Raw genomic sequence first — 25,257 nt, 5'->3', positions numbered from 1 at the left:
TATTTATTATGGTGTTCAATCTTCAACAGATCTTGGATCTTCTATTAAAGATGTTACAAATAAAAAGAAAAATTTAATTGGATGCTGTTTGTGTCAGTTCTGGTTCAGCTGTCGAATAGCAGGGAAGTTCTTCATTCGCAGTCTCTCCAGCTCCGCCCTCAGAATGGCCACTTCCTCTGCCTGGGCTTTGGCCACGCCCACCAGTCTCTTCCTCTGAAGGATGTCCTGATAGCGCTCCTCTGCCTCTCTGTCCTGGTTCTCCTCCATCGCTGCAAACAGCACAGATTTTAAAGAGTTTTAAAACTCTGAAGGATTAAAATATGCATCTTCATCTTCTGTGAAACAGATGCACTGTATAGAACTGTTTACCAATGGCCTCATATATGTTTCTCCTCTCTGCCACCGTCACTTGCGTTTCAGCCAGCTGGAGATCCAAGACGGCGTTCTTCTCTGCCTTCACTGCAACTTGTCTGTTCAGCTTCTTAATCAGATTCTTACAGTTCTGTACATTCTTCTCATGGGCCTGGTGAGGCAGGTCATTTCATGGCTTACTGATGATATTGGTAACTTTGATGAGATTGTTCGTTCTGATTTAAAACCAGTAAATGCTTAAACAAACAATTAACCCTCCTGATTAAATCCAGCCCAAATTTAGCAGATACACACACCTTTGCTTGCAATGTAACTGTTTTCTCCAAAGCTGAAAGCTGCTTTGACGTTTGGTTGTCATGCCGTGTCTCAGCCAGGTACTGACAGGGCAAAACGAAAATCAACAGTAACGAGACTGACACATAAATGAAAGTCAACAGTAACGAGACTGACACATTAATGAAAGTCAACAGTAACGAGACTGACACATTAATGAAAGTCAACAGTAACGAGACTGACACATTAATGAAAATCAACAGTAACGATACTGACACATTAATGAAAGTCAGTAGTAACGATACTGATACATTAATGAAAGTCAACAGTAACGATACTGACACATAAATGAAAGTCAACAGTAACGATACTGACACATAAATGAAAGTCAGTAGTAACGATACTGATACATTAATGAAAGTCAGTAGTAACGATACTGACACATAAATGAAAGTCAGTAGTAACGATACTGATACATTAATGAAAGTCAGTAGTAACGATACTGACACATAAATGAAAGTCAGTAGTAACGATACTGACACATTAATGAAAGTCAGTAGTAACAATACTGACACATACGGCTGGTCAGGTCAGGGCAGTCACAGCTCATTAAATAGGTAAATGCCCGGGGGGGGGGGGGGGGAACATAGTATTTTGTTAAAAGAATTTGTTCAGTGGTATCAGTCTGTACTTATTTCTCCTATTTGGTGTTTTCTATTGAATTTAATGTGGCGTATGAAGACTTTACCTCCTGCAGTTCCTGTGACACGCGCAGCATCTGTATGTCTCTGGCCTTATTGTTCAGATCCTGGATCTGCATGGTCATTCTCTTATACTCCCAGTCCTGCTGGATGATTCCTTTGCGGAAATCCTTACACTCCACCATGATGGCGATCTTCTGCTCTCCTAAAGCCTGCACAGGACACACAGCCGCTCACGCACACTGGATATGTCTTATTCACTTTTCTACAGTGCACTGCTTTCATTCATCAGTAATTACAGTAAAGAAATCATTATGATAAGAATAAAAAAATCCCTAACCCCAGTCATTCAGTAGTTTCTATTCCGTAATCATTCAGTGGCTTCCCTAACTTATGTTTAATTGAAAGTATTTAGATGTGAAAATTATTTAGCGTCAAACTAAAACGTCCAGGAGACCTTTCTTTCACCCCGGGCCCTGTCCGTGCCCTACCCTGATGGTGGAGTTGAGCTCCTCCACCACGCTGCGGTGGAGCAGTAAGGAGTCAGAGTAATCAGGGATGAAATGTCCGGCCTCCACCTCCACCTGGCCCTGCTTCAGAAGGATTTGCACCATCACGTCCAGTCGGAATCTCACCTTCTGCTCCCGCAGTCTGTAAAAAAAGCATTGATGAGAAAGACACACTGACAGTGATCTTCAGTCTCTGTGTCAGTGTTTACAGCTGACACAGAGATCACTGATCAGACTTAACACCAAAGTGCACGAGGGCATGCAAACTCCACACAGAAAGGACCCTGGCCGACCGACCGACGAGGAATCGAACCCAGGACCTTCTTGCTGTGAGGCGACAGCGCTAACCACTGCACCACCGTGCTGCCCCCACCTCTAATTATGAACATTGATATTTACATGTTTCCTGGGTCACAGTGGAGTGAACAGGCCGCTCTCACCGACTGAGCTCATCTGACAGGTTTTTTATCTCCAGCTGTGTGTTCTCATCCTCCTCAGCTCTCCTCTGCAGAAAAGCCTGCATCTCTGCCAGAGTCAGGGCCTTCGCTTTCACCTGCACGTCAGAAACACAACAGCCCCATTCACAACAGCTCAAACCAAAACACTCAGCACAGTCAGGCCCATTCACTACAGCTCAAACCAAAACACTCAGCACAGTCAGGCCCATTCACAACAGCTCAAACCAAAACACACAGCACAGTCAGGCCCATTCACTACAGCTCAAACCAAAACACACAGCACAGTCAGGCCCATTCACTACAGCTCAAACCAAAACACTCAGCACAGTCAGGCCCATTCACTACAGCTCAAACTGAAACACACAGCACAGTCAGGCCCATTCACTACAGCTCAAACCAAAACACTCAGCACAGTCAGGCCCATTCACTACAGCTCAAACCAAAACACACAGCACAGTCAGGCCCATTCACAACAGCTCAAACCAAAACACACAGCACAGTCAGGCCCATTCACTACAGCTCAAACCAAAACACACAGCACAGTCAGGCCCATTCACTACAGCTCAAACCAAAACACACAGTAGAATCAGCCCCATTCACAACAGGTCAGACCAAAACACAGTAGAATCAGCCCCATTCACAACAGCTCAAACCAAAACACACAGTAGAATCAGCCCCATTCACAACAGGTCAAACCAAAACACACAGCACAGTCAGGCCCATTCACTATAGCTCAAACCAAAACACACAGTAGAATCAGCCCCATTCACAACAGCTTAAACCAAAACACACAGCACAGTCAGGCCCATTCAAACAGCTCAAACTGAAACACACAGCACAGTCAGGCCCATTCACTACAGCTCAAACCAAAACACACAGCACAGTCAGGCCCATTCACTACAGCTCAAACCAAAACACACAGCACAGTCAGGCCCATTCACTACAGCTCAAACCAAAACACACAGCACAGTCAGCCCCATTCACAACAGCTCAAACCAAAACACACAGCACAGTCAGGCCCATTCACTACAGCTCAAACCAAAACACACAGCACAGTCAGGCCCATTCACTACAGCTCAAACCAAAACACAGTAGAATCAGCCCCATTCACAACAGCTCAAACCAAAACACACAGCACAGTCAGGCCCATTCACTACAGCTCAAACCAAAACACACAGCACAGTCAGGCCCATTCACTACAGCTCAAACCAAAACACACAGTAGAATCAGCCCCATTCACAACAGCTCAAACCAAAACACACAGCACAGTCAGGCCCATTCACTATAGCTCAAACCAAAACACACAGCACAGTCAGGCCCATTCACTACAGCTCAAACCAAAACACACAGCACAGTCAGGCCCATTCACTACAGCTCAAACCAAAACACACAGTAGAATCAGCCCCATTCACTACAGCTCAAACCAAAACACACAGCACAGTCAGGCCCATTCACTACAGCTCAAACCAAAACACTCAGCACAGCCAGGCCCATTCACTACAGCTCAAACCAAAACACACAGTAGAATCAGCCCCATTCACAACAGCTCAAACCAAAACACACAGCACAGTCAGGCCCATTCACTACAGCTCAAACCAAAACACTCAGCACAGTCAGCCCCATTCACTACAGCTCAAACTGAAACACACAGCACAGTCAGGCCCATTCACTACAGCTCAAACCAAAACACTCAGCACAGTCAGCCCCATTCACTACAGCTCAAACCAAGACACACAGTAGAATCAGCCCCATTCACTACAGCTCAAACCAAAACACACAGCACAGTCAGGCCCATTCACTACAGCTCAAACCAAAACACTCAGCACAGTCAGGCCCATTCACTACAGCTCAAACCAAAACACACAGTAGAATCAGCCCCATTCACAACAGCTCAAACCAAAACACTCAGCACAGTCAGGTCACTGTAAAAGCTGGAAAAAGAGGCATCTTGGCAGCACCACATCTTCAGTCATCGTTCGTTTGTTGTCTGTTTTCTTTTTTTCTCACCTGCTGTTCACTTTCCACCTTTGCTCGTCTGGCCAGGCACAGCCTCTCCCAGATGACCGGCTGCAGCCCCTCCGGCATGTTCTCCGGAGAGTCCAGCTCCTCCATGGCTTTCAGCATCTGGGTCAGGCCCTCCGGGGCTGCCTGGCTTGTCGGGGGCCGCTCTTTGAACGGGCTTGTGTTCTCAGTCTGAGACCGGACCCTCTGGACCCTACCAAACGACAGCATTACTGTTCATCTGGCCTGGAGGAGTCATGTTTATAAACCTGATCAAATCACATGACTTCCTCTGTCAATACCTCGGCCTGCGCTTGTACAGCTTATACAGATTATCGACGACATGGCCGGGAACGTCAAAGAACTCCTTCCGGAAGCCTTTGTCAAGAAGCTGCGAGGAAAGGCAGGAGTCGCGTGACGTGACGGCGGATATGGAAAATACAAATTTACGGTTGTCACGGTAACGTGGCTCCTCATTTTACCTTGTCCTCGGCAACAGCGTTATCGTACGTCTCCCGGAACGCCTCCACCTCCTCTCTGTGTTTTCTTAAATCTTCACCAGTTCCATTCTGTCAGCAGAAACGGGTGAGTCATGCACAGTGAGAGTTAGTGGAAAGGACTGGCAGGCAAACAGATTAACATGCCACACAAGTTTGCTCTTGAACACCGTGTCAGTCTTATCCTCCACTAAATGACCTGCCTGGGGAAAGGTGCGTGAGTCTGTGTTGTTTGGTTCTGTGATTGTAACCCAAGTGGTGCAGGGGGTCAGACACTCTACCTTCAGACTCTTAGTCGTCTCCAGTCTGTGTTCTAAATCTCTCTCTCGGTTCAGAATGTTATCCTCAATGAGAATGGAGTAGACGAGGTTTGCAATCTTCAACTCTTCCTGAAGGACAAACCAACAAAATCCATGTTTTCATTCAATGTTTTACACCCTTTAATTACATGAAAAAATGATGAATGAGACTTCTTTTCAAAGGGATTTCAAACGTCTTAAAGAAAGTTCTCAGGTGCTGCTGAAGAACTTAACGCCTGAGGGAGTCGTTCTATGATGATACATAATGCATACCATCATACATACTATACCCATACCTGATATATGACCATCTCACATTTCACCTTCTTTTCAAACAGCTTCATGAGAGCGTCATCAAAGGCCTGGCTGGCATCCTTAATGGATGTCTGCAATTTCTTCATTTCTGACTCCAGATTCTGGTGTCAAGACATGTTAAACTTCAATTAAATTTCATTTTTAACTGGCTTTTTATTTTATGTACTGCTTTTTTTATTTTATTCACTTGATCTACAAAGGAAAAACTTGAGAAGATGCTTTAAAAGCCCTGGAGCACTCAGACCTTCCTGTATTTCTCTTTTTCCTCGTTGAGGTCCTTGACTTTTTTTTCATATTCTTTGTAGCTCTTTCTCTCGTCCTCCGTCCACTGCAGTTCTGGTTTTGTCAGGAACTCTGGGCGCGGCACTTCCTGTAGAACAAAGAGATGTGGGCTAGGTTCATTAAAAACAAAAAGTTCGTTCTACTCAGGAGTTTACTGGCATGATGCATTTTTCTGTGTATTTTTTACTGAAGAGAAAGGTGAGTGACTTCACCATTCTCAAAATGTCCTCTTTCCTGAGCTCCAGCACCCCTCCCATCATGTCATTCAGGGCCCTCTCTCTGATCCTGTCTCCCTGCAGGACAACAGGACAACCCAGACATGACATCACATGACATTCATTCATTTATCAGACACATTGATCCAAAGTGAATGCCGACAGAGGCAGAGTACACAACCAAGCATACAGTCATAAGGACCTGTCTGTGGCATACAGTCATAAGGACCTGTCTGTGGCATACAGTCATAAAGAGCTGTCTGTGGTATACAGTCATAAAGACCTGTCTGTGGTATAAAGTCATAAAGAGCTGTCTGTGGCATACAGTCATAAGGAGCTGTCTGTGGTATACAGTCATAAGGACCTGTCTGTGGCATACAGTCATAAGGACCTGTCTGTGGCATACAGTCATAAGGACCTGTCTGTGGCATACAGTCATAAAGAGCTGTCTGTGGTATACAGTCATAAAGAGCTGTCTGTGGTATACAGTCATAAGGACCTGTCTGTGGTATACAGTCATAAAGAGCTGTCTGTGGCATACAGTCATAAGGACCTGTCTGTGGTATACAGCCATAAGGAGCTGTCTGTGGTATACAGTCATGAAGAGCTGTCTGTGGCATACTGTCATAAGGACCTGTCTGTGGCATACAGTCATAAGGAGCTGTCTGTGATATACAGCCATAAGGAGCTGTCTGTGGCATACAGTCATAAGGACCTGTCTGAGGCATACAGCCATAAAGAGCTGTCTGTGGTATACAGTCATAAAGAGCTGTCTGTGGTATACAGTCATAAAGAGCTGTCTGTGGCATACAGCCATAAAGAGCTGTCTGTGGTATACAGCCATAAGGACCTGTCTGAGGCATACAGCCATAAAGAGCTGTCTGTGATATACAGCCATAAGGAGCTGTCTGTGGCATACAGTCATAAGGACCTGTCTGAGGCATACAGCCATAAAGAGCTGTCTGTGGTATACAGCCATAAAGAGCTGTCTGTGGTATACAGTCATAAAGAGCTGTCTGTGGCATACAGCCATAAAGAGCTGTCTGTGGTATACAGTCATAAAGAGCTGTCTGTGGCATACAGTCATAAGGAGCTGTCTGTGGTATACAGTCATGAAGAGCTGCCTGTGGTATACAGTCATAAAGAGCTGTCTGTGGCATACAGTCATAAGGAGCTGTCTGTGGCATACAGTGCCACCACTAAGCTCAGTATTAGTCCAGAGACAAATTCAAGAAAACAGACAGAGCAACACACAACAACATCATGGATACAACTTTGCTTTACTGATGAGTTCTAAGCATTGTCCAGAAAGTCGACATGACTTTCACCTTGAAATCAGCTTCAGTTGGGGCCAATGAACTCATGTGACACTGATTCTCACTCTGACTGACGGTGATGCATGTTACACGGTGAGGGGGAGCAGTTCCTACATAACTGTGAGAGGTAGACCTGTTTGAAAAGCACAGTAACTTAATACCTTTGCTGCGAGCTGTCTCTGCTCCTCTTCTTTCCTCTGCGCCTCCTCCCTCTGCCGCTGTTCAGGAGAGAGGTATTTTTCCACTTTTATCTGAAACACACACAGATGGCACTGTCAGTACTAATGACCTCAGCGGCTGCAAATCAGACTGACAAGGGAGTTTCTCAAAGCTCTGAAAGATTTCATATTCTTTAAAAATAACACACACAGGAACTGTTGGGTATGGAATGTGTGTCAGAGTGTGTTAGTAGGTCTGTTTGGAGTGTGTTTTCACTCATAGACAGTAAAAACCAGGATGATAAAAATCCATCCATTCTCCAGCTCTCCCACACTGCCGGAGGCAGCGCTTTGTGATGTTTTGGCTTAGCCCCAACGATCCCAGTCAAACCCAGACACACCCATCAATCCCATGGCAACACACACAATCACCTGCGAGAATGAAAGACTACAGCAAAGGGTGGAGTCCTGGGTGAGGCAAAGGAGAATCAAAGGCCTTTTTAACCACAGGGAATGTAACATTCAACACCGTACCCAATACAGTGGCATTTGTATGAGTTAAAATTTTTAAATTAGTGTGTCTAACAACTCATTTTGTTGTGCAGAGATCAAGAGGCAACATACTTTTCTTTTTCAGATTTGAAAATCATATTGTGCATTCTCTGGCTGTGTTTGTCCCACAGCCAAACCACACTGCGTGAGGCAGCCACTCCCTCCCTCCACCACCAGATAATTACAACAAGACTGTCCTCACACGCAAACCTACCGACAAGACACACAGACAGACTGCACTGTTATAATCTACTGAAAAGACACAGACAGACTGCACTGTTATAATCTCATGAAAAGACACTGACAGACTGCACTGTTATAATCTACTGAAAAGATACTGACAGTCTGCACTGTTATAATCTACTGAAAAGACACAGACAGACTGCACTGTTATAATCTACTGAAAAGACACATAGACAGACTCCACTGTTATAATCTACTGAAAATTCACAGACAGACTGCACTGTTATAATCTACTGAAAAGACACAGACAGACTCCACTGTTATAATCTACTGAAAAGACACACAGACAGATCGCTCTGTTATAATCTACTGACAAGACACAGACAGACTGCACTGTTATAATCTCATGAAAAGACACTGACAGACTGCACTGTTATAATCTACTGAAAAGATACTGACAGTCTGCACTGTTATAATCTACTGAAAAGACACAGACAGACTGCACTGTTATAATCTACTGAAAAGACACATAGACAGACTCCACTGTTATAATCTACTGAAAATTCACAGACAGACTGCACTGTTATAATCTACTGAAAAGACACAGACAGACTCCACTGTTATAATCTACTGAAAAGACACATAGACAGACTCCACTGTTATAATCTACTGAAAATTCACTGACAGACTGCACTGTTATAATCTACTGAAAAGACACACAGACAGAGCGCTCTGTTACAATCTACTGAAAAGACACACAGACAGACTGCACTGTTATAATCTACTGAAAAGACACAGACAGACTGCACTGTTATAATCTACTGTAAAGATACAGACAGACTGCACTGTTATAATCTACTGAAAATTCACTGACAGACTGCACTGTTATAATCTACTGAAAAGACACACAGACAGAGCGCTCTGTTACAATCTACTGAAAAGACACACAGACAGACTGCACTGTTATAATCTACTGAAAAGACACAGACAGACTGCACTGTTATAATCTACTGAAAAGACACACAGACAGAGCGCTCTGTTACAATCTACTGAAAAGACACAGACAGACTGCACTGTTATAATCTACTGAAAAGACACAGACAGACTGCACTGTTATAATCTACTGTAAAGATACAGACAGACTGCACTGTTATAATCTAATGAAAAAAAGACACACAGACAGACTGCACTGTTATAATCTACTGAAAAGACACACAGACAGTCTGCACTGTTATAATCTACTGAAAATTCACTGACAGACTGCACTGTTATAATCTACTGAAAAGACACACAGACAGACTGCACTGTTATAATCTACTGAAAAGACACTGACAGACTGCTCTGCTGTAACATGAGCTGCCATTAGCTATACTATACATTATACACTATACACTATACACAACAATATAATTTGTGAAACTGTGTCACGTGTGTGTTTCACAGACTCATACAGGAGGCACAGCAGCTCTGCCCTTGGAGAGCATGAGGAGACCTGTAAACACCCTCCTAAAAAACTATTACTCACTCAGTGAATTAGATTCACTTGGATAATGCTCCTTTTCCTTTACCTCAGGAAAGAAATTCACTGATATGAGTAAAGAACATATTAGTCATCTTTGCTTTTGACATTGTGTGTGAATTATCATTTCTGTGTGTGTGTGTGCTGTGGCACCTCTGAGTCAGTGACTGTCAGAACTCTCTCTGGTCTCTCACTGTCCGTCAGCGTCGGCTCCCATAGTTTCTCCTCCACCTCCAGCTCACTCATAATCTCCTTGATCCGTCTGTTCCTGTCTCGTATACGGCTCAGCTCCTGCTCCTTCTGCCTGTACACCGCCTCAAACTCCTTATTAAAGCTCGTCTTCACTTTGTAGATGATGTCCTTTACCAAACACAGCGCAAATGTAAAAACTCAGTAGGTAAAGCTTCACAGGCTGCCAATGCTATGAACAGCAGTGAAATGATGGGAAATTTACTTCCCTCAACCACATAAAACAAAAACTGATTTTGTACTCAATCAGCTGGACGATAACAATGCAGAGCTTTATTTCCAGTCAATGTTTTACTGGTTTACCACTGAGCTGCAGGTAAGCAGAGTAGGTCACCTGGAGCATGCTGATCTGGTTAATCTTCTGTTCTCTGACATGCAGGACAAACTGGCTGTAGATGTAGTTGTTCCAGCCTCCATACTGGAAACTCAGGCTCCCAGTCAGTGCTGCGCTCTCCACCTCAGGACCCTCCTCATCTTCAGCCTCCTCCTTCTCCACAGGAGTCCTGCTCTTCATCCCCAGAATCTCCTCCTGAAGCTGTTGGTTGGATGTCAAAAGAGACCAGATGATTAGTTTATTCTGAGAGAAACTGTTCTCACATCTCAGTCTGTCAGTGTAAGCACAGAGCCTCAGTGCCATGACATAGCGTTTTAAATGCTCTGTCACTACAGCATGAGAGACATTAAGGGGAGAAGATTTTACTGACATTAGAGTCGGTCTTCTCAATCCTCCTTATGCTCTCCACACGCAGAAGCTCCTCCAATTCTCTAGCTGAGCGCTCCTTCAGAGGATAGTTCATCACCTCCTGCTCTGAGTGAAAGGCCTGAAGGAGCAGAGACATTTACACATAAAGTCAACTCTACGTTTTCATTTGGCACTTATGAAGACGTGTAAGACAGGAAAATGGTCCATGCGACGTGTTTTCTTTTGCTTATGCACAAAATGAGGTACACCGTATAAAACTCATAACCCTGTTGTCACGTCTGTGTTTGTCAACTCACTTTAATGCTCTTCCCTTTGACCGTATAAAACTCATAACCCTGTGTGTGTGAACTCACTTTAATGCTCTTCCCTTTGACCGTATAAAACTCATAACCCTGTGTGTGTAAACTCACTTTAATGCTCTTCCCTTTGACCGTATAAAACTCATAACCCTGTGTGTGTAAACTCACTTTAATGCTCTTCCCTTTGACCGTATAAAACTCATAACCCTGTGTGTGTAAACTCACTTTAATGCTCTTCCCTTTGACCGTATAAAACTCATAACCCTGTGTGTGTAAACTCACTTTAATGCTCTTCCCTTTGACCGTATAAAACTCATAACCCTGTGTGTGTAAACTCACTTTAATGCTCTTCCCTTTGACCGTATAAAACTCATAACCCTGTGTGTGTAAACTCACTTTAATGCTCTTCCCTTTGACCGTATAAAACTCATAACCCTGTGTGTGTAAACTCACTTTAATGCTCTTCCCTTTGACCGTATAAAACTCATAACCCTGTGTGTGTAAACTCACTTTAACGCTCTTCCCTTTGACCGTATAAAACTCATAACCCTGTGTGTGTAAACTCACTTTAATGCTCTTCCCTTTGACCGTCATGGAGTCCCAACATTCCCTCTTCAGGACGTCCCTCAGGTAGCACTTGGCCAGGTTCTCCAGTTCAATCTCATTCCGGACCTCACAGATAAAACAGACAAATAAACCATAATGACAAGGACACTCAGGCACCAAACGCATGGTAAGATTAATAACGGTAATAATTTTCCGCAAATGGAGAGAGAGAGAGAGAGAGAGAGAGAGATTTCCTAAATCTTGGTTGTAAAATTTGGTCATATCTTGTGAGGTGAATGTAAAAATGCAGGCAGGAGATTGTTTATTCAGGAATCAACCATGAGGAACATTTGAGGAGAAAACAATCTTTTTGGGGTTAATCTGCAACAGATCTGTCCCTGATCCCAAAGAGATGTCTGATTGCTCTCTCTCCGGGGAGGCTGTGTGATGCCAAGTTCATAAGTTTATTTGTTTATTTATTTTAAAGCTATGTATTGTTTGCGTGGGAGTTTAAATTTTTCAAAGATGGTGTTCTGTGGGAGGGGTTTCAGTGTTTAATGAGTTATTTTTGGTGTTCTGTGGGAGGGGTTTATGTCTGTGTATGTCCATCGTCACCCTGTTGACTTCCTGCTCCGCCTCAGACTGCAGTCTCTTCTGCTCCTCTACGTCCAGGTTAAACTCCTGCTGCTCCAGCTTCTCCATATCAGACAGGGTCTCATTTTCTCGCATCAGAGCCTGGATCTGCACTCACAGGCATGATTAACAGCCCATCAAGCTTAGCACACTCGTTAAGTGACAAAACCAAACCATGTGTGGAGTGCATTCCTCTCTGGGGCTGTGGCAGAGAGATGTGCTCTTTATTTAGGCCTGTGGTAAAGATTCGTGAGAAACAGAAAACTTGGCTCTCACTGTGTCTCGCAGCTCCTTAATGCTCCTCCTCAGACTCCTCTTCTTCTCGGAGAACTGCTGGCTCTCCTCTTTCACGACCTGTGCAGGTGACACAGCCGACGGGACACAGGGTCACAGAGCGTAACACATGTATGTGATTCTAGTATGACAGACGTCCCACTGGGAGAGGAATCCAAGCATTCCATCAAACTTACAGAAATCCACTCTAACTGACAGAAATCCACTCTAACTGACAGAGATCCACTCCAGTTTACAGAACAGAACAACTACTGCTTCCACTGGAGGACCAGCATCAGAGAAGCCGCCAATTAAACACGTGTGTGTGTGAGGGTGCGTGTGCGTGTGTGAGTGTGTGTGTGTGTGTGTGTGTGTGTGTGAGTGTGTGAGTGTGTGTGTGTGTGTGTGTGTGTGTGTGTGTGCGAGTGTGTGTGCGTGTATTTGGTTCCAATGACTCTGAGAGCAGTTTTAATATAATATGACATCATTTGCAGAACAATCAAAGTCGTGTCTCCCCTGCAGGGGGAGGGCGGGACAAAAACTAACACAGGTCAGGTCAGACACTGATATTTTCGTGAGACCTCCGGAGGCGCTGATGGCGGTGCGTTTCCGTTTGGACGCTCACAGTAACAGCACCCATTCCTCCGGCGAACAGCCTGGAATACTGCTCTCACGTGCTTTTCCATGTTTCATTTGGCAGATCTCAGTGCTGGACCATGGAACTTTAGAGCTCATTTGAAACTTCTGTGGAAGATTTGATTGGTGTGTGACCTTGACAATACCAACACTTGAGTTTCAAGGTCATCACAATCATGAACAAAATCACAAACAATACGCATTAGATGTGTAGCTCTAGGAGAATTGGCTGGAAGTGCCTGCCCACTCAATGCTAATGACTGTATAAGTCATAAAAAAACACACCAGTCAGCTAATCTTTAACACACATATTTCCTTCATATCACAATTTCTCTCTCTCTCTCTCTCTCTCTCTCTCACACACACACACACACACAGAGAGAGAGAGAGAGAGAGAGATATGTTTTGAATAGTGGAGCATAGTAACAAAGTAGAAATACACCTTTGTTATTCGCTGCAATATAAAATTGGGCGGAGCCACCACAGTATTAAAAGCAAAGTGACCCTGAGTGTTCATCCCGTGACAGGCCCAAAGCTTGTCATGAACAAGAGTAAAGCTGAGCCTTAACTCAGTCCAGCACACTGTTTTTAACTCATTTATTTAACCACAGTAAGAGCACTGGGCAGACTGGATCTTACAGACAGCAGTACGGCAGTGGTGAGGGGTAAGAGAGACAGGGCTGCTATGTGTGGTGCCCCTGCAATAATTTGGGGTCGTGGTTAAAACAGTAGCATCCAGAGGAAGAGCAGAGACGTTAGAACCAGCAGCAGTGCAGATCTGAGTCAACAGCCCAATGTGAGAATCAAACCAACACCATCTGTTTCCTGGTCTGGAACACGGCCAGCTAAAGTTTAGCCTGAGCCAGATTAGTGACAACAACTCAGTCAAGGCAAGGAGTTAGTATAACGTTTACAGTAAACTCACTGGAGAACTTTTTTCATGTATTAGTATTGTGCTAATGAATAAGTTGTGTGCAGTCTGACGGCAATCTGCTATAAACTCTACACAGTTCACAACACACTTCACAACCACAACATTACGTTAAATGCAAATCTCATTGTCGTGTCACGCCGATTTCAGCGAGCCAATGAGATGGCACAGAAAAAAAATGTATAATGATAATCAATAATTCACCTTTACCCAGTCTGAACATGGCTGCGAAACCACATTACAAGTAGACACACAATCCATAAATGAAGCTAGATATAGTTTTAAGCAAAGCTACACGGGGCCATGGTGGGGAACAGCACATTCCTAATGACTTACACTTGGATTCTGTGGTTCACACAAAGTTAACACAACTCAAAGCTGTCGCAATACTCTGGCAGCAATCTGCCAGGAGCAGAGCTGGGCTGATTTAAGTAAACATCACACAGGAGTGTGTGCTTCCCTCAGAGCGCAGAGCAGTGAGACGTGTGTGTGTGTGTGGGGGGGGAACTGACCGCGTCCAGTTTGCTGTCCAGCCAGGTAGGGGCAGTGAGAGCCCCAGCGGTCAGACGGGCGGCGTCGTCCTCCTGTTCTGTCACTTCAATCTCATGTCGTTTATCAGAGAGCTGTGGGAGAGGCGTGATGATGGATTATGCCGCTTCACCAGTGGACAAGAGGCCAACTCACGTTTGGACTGTGCATTTCAGTCGATTCCATGTTTGGTACTGAATACTGACAGGCCGAATGTGCGGGGGTCATATATTCGTGCAGGTGTGTGCAGGTGTGTGGAGGTGTGTGCAGGCGTGTGGAGGTGTGTGCAGGTGTGTGGAGGTGTGTGCAGGCATGTGGAGGTGTGTGCAGGCGTGTGGAGGTGTGTGCAGGCGTGTGCAGGTGTGTGCAGGTGGGTGGAGGTGTGTGGAGGCGTGTGGAGGTGTCTGCAGGTGTGTGGAGGTGTGTGCAGGTGTGTGCAGGTGTGTGCAGGCGTGTCGAGGTGTGTGCAGGTGTGTGGAGGTGTGTGCAGGTGTGTGGAGGTGTGTGCAGGCGTGTGGAGGCGTGTGGAGGTGTGTGGAGGTGTCTGCAGGTGTGTGGAGGTGTGTGCAGGTGTGTGGAGGTGTGTGCAGGCGTGTGGAGCTGTGTGCAGGTGTGTGGAGGTGTGTTGAGCTGTGTGTAGGTGTGTGGGGGTGTGTGCAGGTGTGTTGAGCTGTGTGCAGGTGTCTGCAGGTGTGCAGGCGTGTGGAGGTGTGTGCAGGCGTGTGGAGGTGTGTGCAGGTGTGTGCAGGCGTGTGGAGGTGTGTGGAGGTGTCTGCAGGTGTGTGGAGGTGTGTGCAGGTGTGTGGAGGTGTGTGCAGGAGTGTGGAGGTGTGTTGAGCTGTGTGCAGGTGTCTGCAGGTGTGTAGGTGTGTGGTGGTGTGTGCAGGTGTATGGAGGTGTGGGCAGGTGTGTGGAGGTGTGGGCAGGTGTGTGGAGATGTGTGGAGGTGTATGGAGGTGTGTGCAGGTGTGTGCAGGTGTGTGGAGGAGTGTGGAGCTGTGTGAAGGTGTGTGCAGGTGTGTGGTGGTGTGTGCAGGTGTATGGAGGTGTGGGCAGGTGTGTGGAGCTGTGTGAAGGTGTGTGGAGGTGTGTGCAGGTGTGTGGAGGAGTGTGGAGCTGTGTGAAGGTGTGTGGAGGTGTGTGCAGGTGTGTGGAGATGTGTGGAGGTGTGTGCAGGTGTGTGGAGGTGTGTTGAGCTGTGTGCAGGTGTGTGGAGGAGTGTGGAGCTGTGTGAAGGTGTGTGGAGGTGTGTGCAGGTGTATGGAGGTGTGTGGAGGTGTGTGCAGGTGTGTGGAGATGTGTGGAGGTGTGTGGAGGTGTGTTGAGCTGTGTGCAGGTGTGTGGAGGTGTGTGCAGGTGTGTGGAGCTGTGTGCAGGTGTGTGGAGGTGTGTGGAGGTGTGTGGAGGTGTGTTGAGCTGTGTGCAGGTGTGTGGAGGTGTGTGCAGGTGTGTGGAGGTGTGTGGAGGTGTGTGCAGGTGTGTGGAGGTGTGTGCAGGTGTGTGGAGGTGTGTGGAGATGTGTGGAGGTGTGTGCAGGTGGGTGGAGGTGTGTGGAGGTGTGTTGAGCTGTGTGCAGGTGTGTGGAGGTGTGTGCAGGTGTGTGGAGGTGTGTGCAGGTGTATGGAGGTGTGTGCAGGTGTGTGGAGATGTGTGGAGGTGTGTGCAGGTGGGTGGAGGTGTGTTGAGCTGTGTGCAGGTGTGTGGAGGTGTGTGGAGGTGTGTGGAGCTGTGTGCAGGTGTGTGGAGGTGTGTGCAGGTGTGTTGAGCTGTGTGCAGGTGTGTGGAGGTGTGTGCAGGTGTGTGGAGCTGTGTGCAGGTGTGTGGAGGTGTGTGCAGGTGTGTGGAGATGTGTGGAGGTGTGTGCAGGTGGGTGGAGGTGTGTGGAGGTGTGTTGAGCTGTGTGCAGGTGTGTGGAGGTGTGTGGAGGTGTGTGCAGGTGGGTGGAGGTGTGTGGAGGTGTGTTGAGCTGTGTGCAGGTGTGTGGAGGTGTGTGCAGGTGTGTTGAGCTGTGTGCAGGTGTGTGGAGGTGTGTGCAGGTGGGTGGAGGTGTGTGGAGGTGTGTTGAGCTGTGTGCAGGTGTATGGAGGTGTGTGCAGGTGTGTGGAGGTGTGTGCAGGTGTGTGGAGGTGTGTGGAGGTGTGTTGAGCTGTGTGCAGGTGTGTGGAGGTGTGTGCAGGTGTGTGCAGGTGTGTACAGGTGTATGGAGGTGTGTGCAGGTGTGTGGAGGTGTGTGCAGGTGTGTTGAGCTGTGTGCAGGTGTGTGGAGGTGTGTGCAGGTGTGTGGAGCTGTGTGCAGGTGTGTGGAGGTGTGTGCAGGTGTGTGGAGATGTGTGGAGGTGTGTGCAGGTGGGTGGAGGTGTGTGGAGGTGTGTGGAGCTGTGTGAAGGTGTGTGGAGGTGTGTGCAGGTGTGTGGAGATGTGTGGAGGTGTGTGCAGGTGGGTGGAGGTGTGTTGAGCTGTGTGCAGGTGTATGGAGGTGTGTGCAGGTGTGTTGAGCTGTGTGCAGGTGTGTGGAGGTGTGTGCAGGTGGGTGGAGGTGTGTGGAGGTGTGTTGAGCTGTGTGCAGGTGTATGGAGGTGTGTGCAGGTGTGTGGAGGTGTGTGCAGGTGTGTGGAGGTGTGTTGAGCTGTGTGCAGGTGTGTGGAGGTGTGTGCAGGCTTGTGGAGGTGTGTGCAGGTGTGTGGAGATGTGTGGAGGTGTGTGCAGGTGGGTGGAGGTGTGTTGAGCTGTGTGCAGGTGTATGGAGCTGTGTGCAGGTGTGTGGAGGTGTGTGCAGGTGTGTGGAGCTGTGTGCAGGTGTGTGGAGGTGTGTGGAGATGTGTGGAGGTGTGTGCAGGTGTGTGGAGGTGTGTGCAGGCGTGTGCAGGTGTGTGGAGGTGTGTGGAGGTGTGTGGAGCGGCAAGGCAGGGGAGTGGTTCTGTGTCTGTACCTCCTCCCTTGAGTCGGCAGCGCCTGGGCCACTGAGGGGCTGTGTGTGTGGGTCGTAGTCTGACATCCTGCTGAGGATGGAGTTTTCTGAGATAACGGTGCTCTCTAAGGACGCTGCCATGAACTGGCTATACTGGGTGGCTGCATTTGATTTTCCCACACCAGCCAGTTTCATCCTGTTAGATTCACATTTCAAGAATAAAAGCCAAACTCATGTATACACGTGTGTGCAGATGTTTACACACATAAAGATCTGTACACAAGCTCAGGATTTAATTACAGTTTGATTACCATATGTTGTGACAAATTTAACAGGTCATTTACCAGTTAATGAATACAGTCATTTATCAGTTAATGAATACAGTCAGTTACCAGTTAATGAATACAGCCATTTACCAGTTAATGAATACGGTCATTTACCAGTTAATGAATACAGTCATTTACCTGTTAATGAATACAGTCATTTACCAGTTAATGAATACAGTCATTTACCAGTTAATGAATACAGTCATTTATCAGTTAATGAATACAGTCATTTACCTGTTAATGAATACAGTCATTTACCAGTTAATGAATACAGTCATTTACCAGTTAATGAATATAGTCATTTACCAGTTAATGAATACAGTCAGTTACCAGTTAATGAATACAGCCATTTACCAGTTAAGTAATGCAGTCATTTACCAGTTAATGAATACAGCCATTTACCTGTTAATGAATACAGTCATTTACCAGTTAATGAATACAGTCATTTACCAGTTAAGTAATACAGTCATTTACCAGTTAATGAATACAGCCATTTACCAGTTAATGAATACAGTCATTTACCAGTTAATGAATACAGTCATTTACCAGTTAATGAATACAGTCATTTACCAGTTAATGAATACAGTCATTTACCAGTTAAGTAATACAGTCATTTACCAGTTAATGAATACAGCCATTTACCAGTTAATGAATACAGTCATTTACCAGTTAATGAATACAGTCATTTACCAGTTAATGAATACAGCCATTTACCAGTTAATGAATACAGTCATTTACCAGTTAATGATACCCACATCATTAACACACACAGACAGACTATACCCACATCATTAACACACACAGACAGATTATACCCACATCATTAACACACACAGACAGACTATACCCACATCATTAACACACACACACAGACTATACCCACATCATTAACACACACAGAGACTATACCCACATCATTAACACACACAGACAGGCTATACCCACATCATTAACACACACACACAGACAGGCTATACCCACATCATTAACACACACAGACAGGCTATAGCTGAGACAGGTTATACCTGAGTCTGATGCAAACCAGGGATCCGTCTTTCAGACCTGTAGTGAGGAGTGTCTGTCCATCCGGAGTAAAGGAGACAGAACCAGCTCCACCCAGCCAGCAGGAATGACACTGTATCTGGACAAACCTCTCCTGATCATCAACACAGACAACATGTTCAGAGATATGAAACTGACAAACACTTCATTTAACATCTGCTGTTTCTTCAGTTTCAGAGCACTCAACCGTTACCGCATCATTTTATAAAAACACACCATTCCTCAAATAAGACACAAAAAATACAGTATTTATCTTCATAACAACATAAAACAGTAGATTGTTTACTAACACCAAGCTGCACTTTCTCTCTTTATCACTCTCTTTCCATCACTCCCTCCGTCTCTCTCTCTCTCTGTCTCTCTCTCACTCTCTCTCTCTCTCTCTCTCTCTCTCTCTCTCTCAGTCTCTGCCTCTCTCTCTCTCTCAGTCTCTGCCTCTCTCTCTCTCTCTCTCTCTCTCTGTACCTGTGAGCTGGCGCACGGGCAGAGTGAGCAGTAAAATCACATTTCCCTCAGTCAGAGTTCTCTTTTCTCCGTCACATAAAACCAAAACTTTGACCTCCTGACTGTCCCTGTGGTACTGAGCAGACAGGCTCACGATGGTTCCCACAGCCTCTGAAACAGCAACACCATTATCACAAAATAAACCAGTCAACATCATTATCACAAAATAAACCAGTCAACACCATTATCACAAAATAAAACAGTTAACACAAATCAGCCAGAATTACACAAAACAACAAACAAGGAAACCAGAACCTGCGCAGCCATCAGAGACATGTGCACCTGTATAACCAATCATCAGAGACGTGTGTACCTGTATAACCAATCATCAGAGATGTGTGTACCTGTATAACCCATCATCAGAGATGTGTGTACCTGTATAACCCATCATCAGAGATGTGTGTACCTGTATAACCAATCATCAGAGATGTGTGTACCTGTATAACCAATCATCAGAGACGTGTGTACCTGTATAACCAATCATCAGAGACGTGTGTACCTGTATAACCAATCATCAGAGACGTGTGTACCTGTATAACCAATCATCAGAGACGTGTGTACCTGTATAACCAATCATCAGAGACGTGTGTACCTGTATAACCAATCATCAGAGACGTGTGTACCTGTATAACCAATCATCAGAGACGTGTGTACCTGTATAACCAATCATCAGAGACGTGTGTACCTGTATAACCAATCATCAGAGACATGTGCACCTGTATAACCAATCATCAGAGACGTGTGTACCTGTATAACCAATCATCAGAGATGTGTGTATCTGTAAAACCAATCATCAGAGACATGTGCACCTGTATAACCAATCATCAGAGACGTGTGTACCTGTATAACCAATCATCAGAGACATGTGCACCTGTATAACCAATCATCAGAGACGTGTGCACCTGTATAACCAATCATCAGAGACGTGTGTACCTGTATAACCTATCATCAGAGACGTGTGTACCTGTATAACCAATCATCAGAGACATGTGCACCTGTATAACCAATCATCAGAGACGTGTGTACCTGTATAACCAATCATCAGAGATGTGTGTACCTGTATAACCAATCATCAGAGACGTGTGTACCTGTATAACCAATTATCAGAGATGTGTGTACCTGTATAACCAATCATCAGGTATGTGTACCTGTATAACCAGTCATCAGAGATGTGTGTACCTGTATAACCAATCATCAGAGATGTGTGTACCTGTATAACCAATCATCAGAGATGTGTGTACCTGTATAACCAATCATCAGGTATGTGTACTTGTATAACCAATCATCAGAGATGTGTGTACCTGTATAACCAATTATCTCAAACGTTTTAGACGGCCTTGCATCCAGGACAAATATGTGTGAATCTGAAGAACCAGTCAACAGAAAATTCCCTCCTTGATCAAACCTGTTGAAAATCAACAATTTGGATCTAATATCAAAAATGATAAAACCAGTCAGATAAATGTGATTTGCAAAAATCCAGACACTTAAAGAGAAGAGACTGGAGGGGGGGGGGCAGAGGAAGAGGAAGAAACATTAAATGAAAGGCCCATTTAAGGTCCATTTAACACTGTAAAAGTCCCAGACCTACACACACACACACACACACACACACTCACACAAGGTGGCTCACAGGTGAGTGGTAGAGATGAACTCTGTGGACAGGACGAGGCTGCTGTTTCTTGGTCAAATCGACAAACAGGACATGTCCTGTGACTGTTCCCACGGCAACATACTGGGCTACAGGGCAGCAGGCCAAACTGGTCACCTGCATTCACACCATTAACAGAGATCACTCTCATTTTCCATCTCAAGTAGACTTCTGCCACAGTTTCTGCTATTTTAACAGATTAAATGAGACACTGAGAACTAACTGTTTCCTGGAGAGAGATGGACCCAGTGCAGATTCCAGCGTCCATAGACCACAGCTGCAGCTGCCCAGTCTCCTGTACGGACTATAATTCAGAGACAGTGAACTGAAGAGGCAGAACATCACAGGTGCTTATGGCACTGCCTGATCACAGAGACATTCATCTGAACACTGTCCAAACACAGCATGACTTTACCACACAGATGTTTTTATCGGTGATCAGAGGAGTGGCGCAAACGCAGTTTCCACCGAGAACATCCAGGATTTTCACGACTTTATCAGATAATGCCATTTCAGTTCTGTATATACGACCCTGTGAAACAACAGCACAACACAGACATGTCATGGTCAATCTCGCTCGACCAGGGATGGTTACTGCGTGTTATTAACTGTGTATTATGATTACTGTGTGTCAGTAATGGAGGTATTCTCTTTATTAACTGTGTATTATGATTACTGTGTGTCAGTAATGGAGATATTCTCTTTATTGATTGTGTATTATGATTACTGTGTGTCAGTAATGGAGGTATTCGCTCTATTGATTGTGTATTATGATTACTGTGTGTCAGTAATGGAGATATTCTCTCTATTGATTGTGTATTATGATTACTGTGTGTCAGTAATAGAGGTATTCTCTCTATTGATTGTGTAATATGATTACTGTGTGTCAGTAATGGAGGTATTCTCTCTATTGATTGTGTATTATGATTACTGTGTGTCAGTAATGGAGATATTCTCTCTATTGATTGTGTATTATGATTACTGTGTGTCAGTAATGGAGGTATTCTCTTTATTAACTGTGTAATACGATTACTGTGTGTCAGTAATGGAGATATTCTCTCTATTGATTGTGTAATATGATTACTGTGTGTCAGTAATGGAGGTATTCTCTCTATTGATTGTGTATTATGATTACTGTGTGTCAGTAATGGAGATATTCTCTCTATTGATTGTGTATTATGATTCCACCCGACTATGGGTGTATTGGATGCGTCTCTGTACTATGGTAAGAGATGGCTGAGTGAACTTGAGTCTACAGTGAGGAACAACATAAGATGGAGCTAACACTCTATGGTCCTGTCATGTTCAGTGCCAGTGAATGAGGTGCTTATTTACAGAGCTGGAGGACAATAACAGGGTCTCGTCATCAGGAGACAGGCATATGGTGGAGATTGGCTCTTCTAATGTCCAGGTCTGAGCCACTTCAACCTGATTCCCCTTAATCTGCAGGTTTCGCAAAACACCCTCCTGAAACGGACAACACGCAGAGTCAGTGTCGGAGTGAAGCTCTAACGTTCTCTGGATCAGTGGGACAGACTAAATAAACCCCAGTGTGAAGCACACTCATGTCCATCAGCAGACCTGTCACAGTTTCATTACCGGACAGAACCACAGCTCTGACAGTTACAGTGACGCAGAACTCTGGCTCGATCATGATAAATACCAGATTGGATTCTCTTACACTTCCTGCGGCAAAGAGTCCGTGACTGTGTAGCGCCAGACTCTGAAAACTGCCTGCCTGTGTCTCCAGACGGCCACTGCCACCTAGACAAAACAATATAAAAAATCCCCACAAACAGCAAATCATCAGACTGAAACATACGGATTTTAACTCTGACTGCCAAAATAACAAGAATCATTTGGCGAATTTAGTTACATGTCATGGTGTCTATTCCTTACTGAATCTGTCTGCAGGCAGCATTGGCCAGGTGTGACAGTATTTACCTGTGGCCTGCCCACTGCTGCCAGGTTTGTGGAGGACAGAGACACGCAGAGTCTCAGGATTCACAAGCAGCAGAAAGCCTTCCCTGCAGCCCACGTACAGCTCTGCCGCTGCTGACCAGCAGAGGGCGCTGGGACACAGGCTGGTCTTTATCCGCCGCTGAGGCTTTTTAAACACACAAACAAACCTTAGACAAACTCTCAGTCTCAGAGAGGGAGCAGGAAGGGTTTTGTTTATTTGTTTGTTTTGATTAATATAAAATTCAATTTTAGCAGTTGAAACTTGGAAAACCAGCAAAAATTCCTTGAGCATCTTACACTCTGCTACATCATTTTAGGACTGATAATCTTTTAAAACATCCCTGTCAATTACAAATATGTTTAAGCCACGTGCTTTGTGGTAAGTTGTGCACCCATCACATCTTGGTGGACCACAGTGTTTAATGCAATGCATTTCACTTTCCCTGTTTCTCAAAATGACATTAAGGGACAAAGACACTGTGAGATGACTGTGGAAAGCCGTCTTAGCCTGATGCATTACCACAAAGCTCTTTGCCTTGTCTCCTGTCAGTCCTGCAACAGCAGAGGTCGGCATCTGAGGTCCGAAATATGTCAGCTCCTCATTGGCCATAGGAGACGGGCTCATTTCCCTCTCCAGAACAGAGCCGTCAGCTGACGGGAGATCTACAGCACTGCCACACCATCACACATCCAAACAGCCCATTAGTACAATGAATGATAATAATAATAAGAAATAAATATTATTATTTTTAGTACAATGAATGATGGGACACACAGAGAGGCAAAACAGAGTTACTAATAGACAAGAAACACTATTATAAAAATATTACACTTTATGGTACAGCAGTGTTATGGCAGAATATGATTATATTCAAGTAACATCCACCAAATTTTAGTGCTTATATTATGATTTATGAACAGTGACATCTGCTGGAGAGTACAGTAACCCACCTGGGTTTCATAATGTGAAAATTGTTGCTTCTCTCAATATTCCAGATTGTGAGAGACTTTGAATCCATGGCACAGATTTGGTGCCAGTTCATTGGACTGAAAACCAGATATGAGATTTCTGTTCCTGCCTGTTTGTAGCTGCAAATAGGAACCCCACTCTCCCAGTTCCTGTAAAAAAATATTGATTATTAGCAACAATTTTCTGGCCCAGGTGTGCAGTGGATACATCTTCACAGACTGAAAAAAAATGTCACGTTATAATGTAAAGGTAATAGAAAAATTCAGTCTGTATCAAAAGTAGGCCTCTGTAACACTAAGATAAATATACTGCAATGTTTTTTTAATGGCCAGATATTTCAAAATGAAAACAAAACCAATATCTTACCAAACAGTAATGGTGTGCTCAGGCACACCGGAGCAGCAGACTAAGTAAGAATCGATGTCGCATATCGCCAAAGCAGTATAATCCATTTTAGCGCCACCTGCCAAACACGACGATATATACGACTTTTCTAACATTTGTCAAGGAAGCTAGTTATTTAAAACTAATTTCATGGCGTGGATTATTAATTTCAGAGTCTGTATGAGGTTGATCGGAACATGAGATAGCCTGTTTGAGGGTCTAAACAGGTTGGTGTCACCTTTTATCTGAACCATTCAACACAGAACTGTATTCGGGCGTTAAGAGAACGCGTTAGGTTCTTTTAACAGATTTCGAGGGAACAGCTGCTGAAGTACTAATATTGGTACTGATGTGGAACTATATGCCCAACAGTCAGTCTGTCTCAGTTTCAGACGTCTCCTCATCTGACTCACCTTTAAGCTCAGACGTGAGAACACGCTCTGGATAGTTATATACGAATATGGAGGGACTGAGTTTATGTTCAGAGAAAGCTAGAGTCCTGCAGTGGCCGTTTGCGGTAAACGCGCCGATACCACGACCGGGACTCTGGAGAATACTTCTCATCTTCGTCTCTATGTCGAGGAAAACTATGTAATTCCCACATGCATAGCATGCGGTCTTCTGGTCCACAAATTCAACATTCCTGCTGGTGATTCCTTGTGCCCACCTTATGACGAGATAGAAATAGAAAATAAAGTTTTTGCAAGGCCGTTCTTTGCTCAGTGATGAATACAATAACTGCATCTTCATTATTACATATTACAAACACAATGTAATGTTGAGTAACGGACATTATCTCATCCATACAGCCAGATAAGATACCAGTTGACGCGCTACCTTTATCACCTAGCTATGCTATATTAAATAGTTTGGTATTAGCGGTTAATGTTACAGCTGGGTTTAATAATTGACAGTGGAACTGTCGGCTTCAGATGAAAAGGCTACCGTAACTGAATCTCACCTTACTTCCAAATGCCCTAATGCATCCATTAGTGTGAAATTACTGTTCTTAAACGCTATCTTAACTTTCCTTTTTGTTGAA

At 44.8% G+C, this 25,257-nt stretch overlaps 1 protein-coding gene across 1 annotated transcript; it reads right to left on the bottom strand.

The window, feature by feature from the left end:
• Window positions 1-93: 93 nt before the first annotated feature.
• Window positions 94-25,205, bottom strand: cfap43 (cilia and flagella associated protein 43). Its single transcript, XM_030772446.1, has 36 exons — window positions 25,177-25,205; window positions 24,629-24,882; window positions 24,198-24,294; window positions 23,813-23,980; window positions 23,382-23,532; window positions 22,844-23,006; window positions 22,581-22,663; window positions 22,235-22,366; window positions 21,315-21,431; window positions 21,123-21,203; window positions 20,868-21,016; window positions 20,550-20,653; window positions 19,210-19,359; window positions 18,745-18,838; window positions 17,359-17,552; window positions 14,433-14,470; window positions 12,357-12,434; window positions 12,063-12,188; window positions 11,469-11,573; window positions 10,604-10,720; window positions 10,234-10,434; window positions 9,804-10,010; window positions 7,400-7,489; window positions 5,920-6,000; window positions 5,670-5,795; window positions 5,407-5,526; window positions 5,093-5,200; window positions 4,797-4,883; window positions 4,617-4,705; window positions 4,321-4,528; window positions 2,296-2,408; window positions 1,838-1,997; window positions 1,394-1,558; window positions 669-749; window positions 370-523; window positions 94-269 (listed from the first exon to the last, which is right to left on the bottom strand). The coding sequence occupies exons 1-36, from the start codon at window positions 25,203-25,205 to the stop codon at window positions 94-96; spliced, it is 4,596 nt and encodes a 1,531-aa protein (XP_030628306.1).
• Window positions 25,206-25,257: the final 52 nt, after the last annotated feature.

This window comes from Chanos chanos, chromosome 4 (genome assembly GCF_902362185.1).
Source record: "Chanos chanos chromosome 4, fChaCha1.1, whole genome shotgun sequence".
In the NCBI taxonomy this organism is placed as follows: Eukaryota; Metazoa; Chordata; class Actinopteri; order Gonorynchiformes; family Chanidae; genus Chanos; species Chanos chanos.
The sequence above is the reverse complement of the archived record's forward strand: the minus strand, read 5'-3'. Positions and strand labels throughout refer to the sequence as shown.

Bases quoted from the DNA above. Each gene is read 5' to 3' on its own strand.
- cfap43 (XM_030772446.1), bottom strand. From the start codon at position 25,205: ATGGATGCATTAGGGCATTTGGAAGTAAG. The intron at 21,017-21,122 runs GTTAGTTCTCAG...GTGTGAATGCAG, and splicing joins CCATCTCTCTCCAGGAAACA to GTGACCAGTTTGGCCTGCTG. The intron at 19,360-20,549 runs GTACACACATCT...TTGCTGTTTCAG, and splicing joins TGAGATAATTGGTTATACAG to AGGCTGTGGGAACCATCGTG.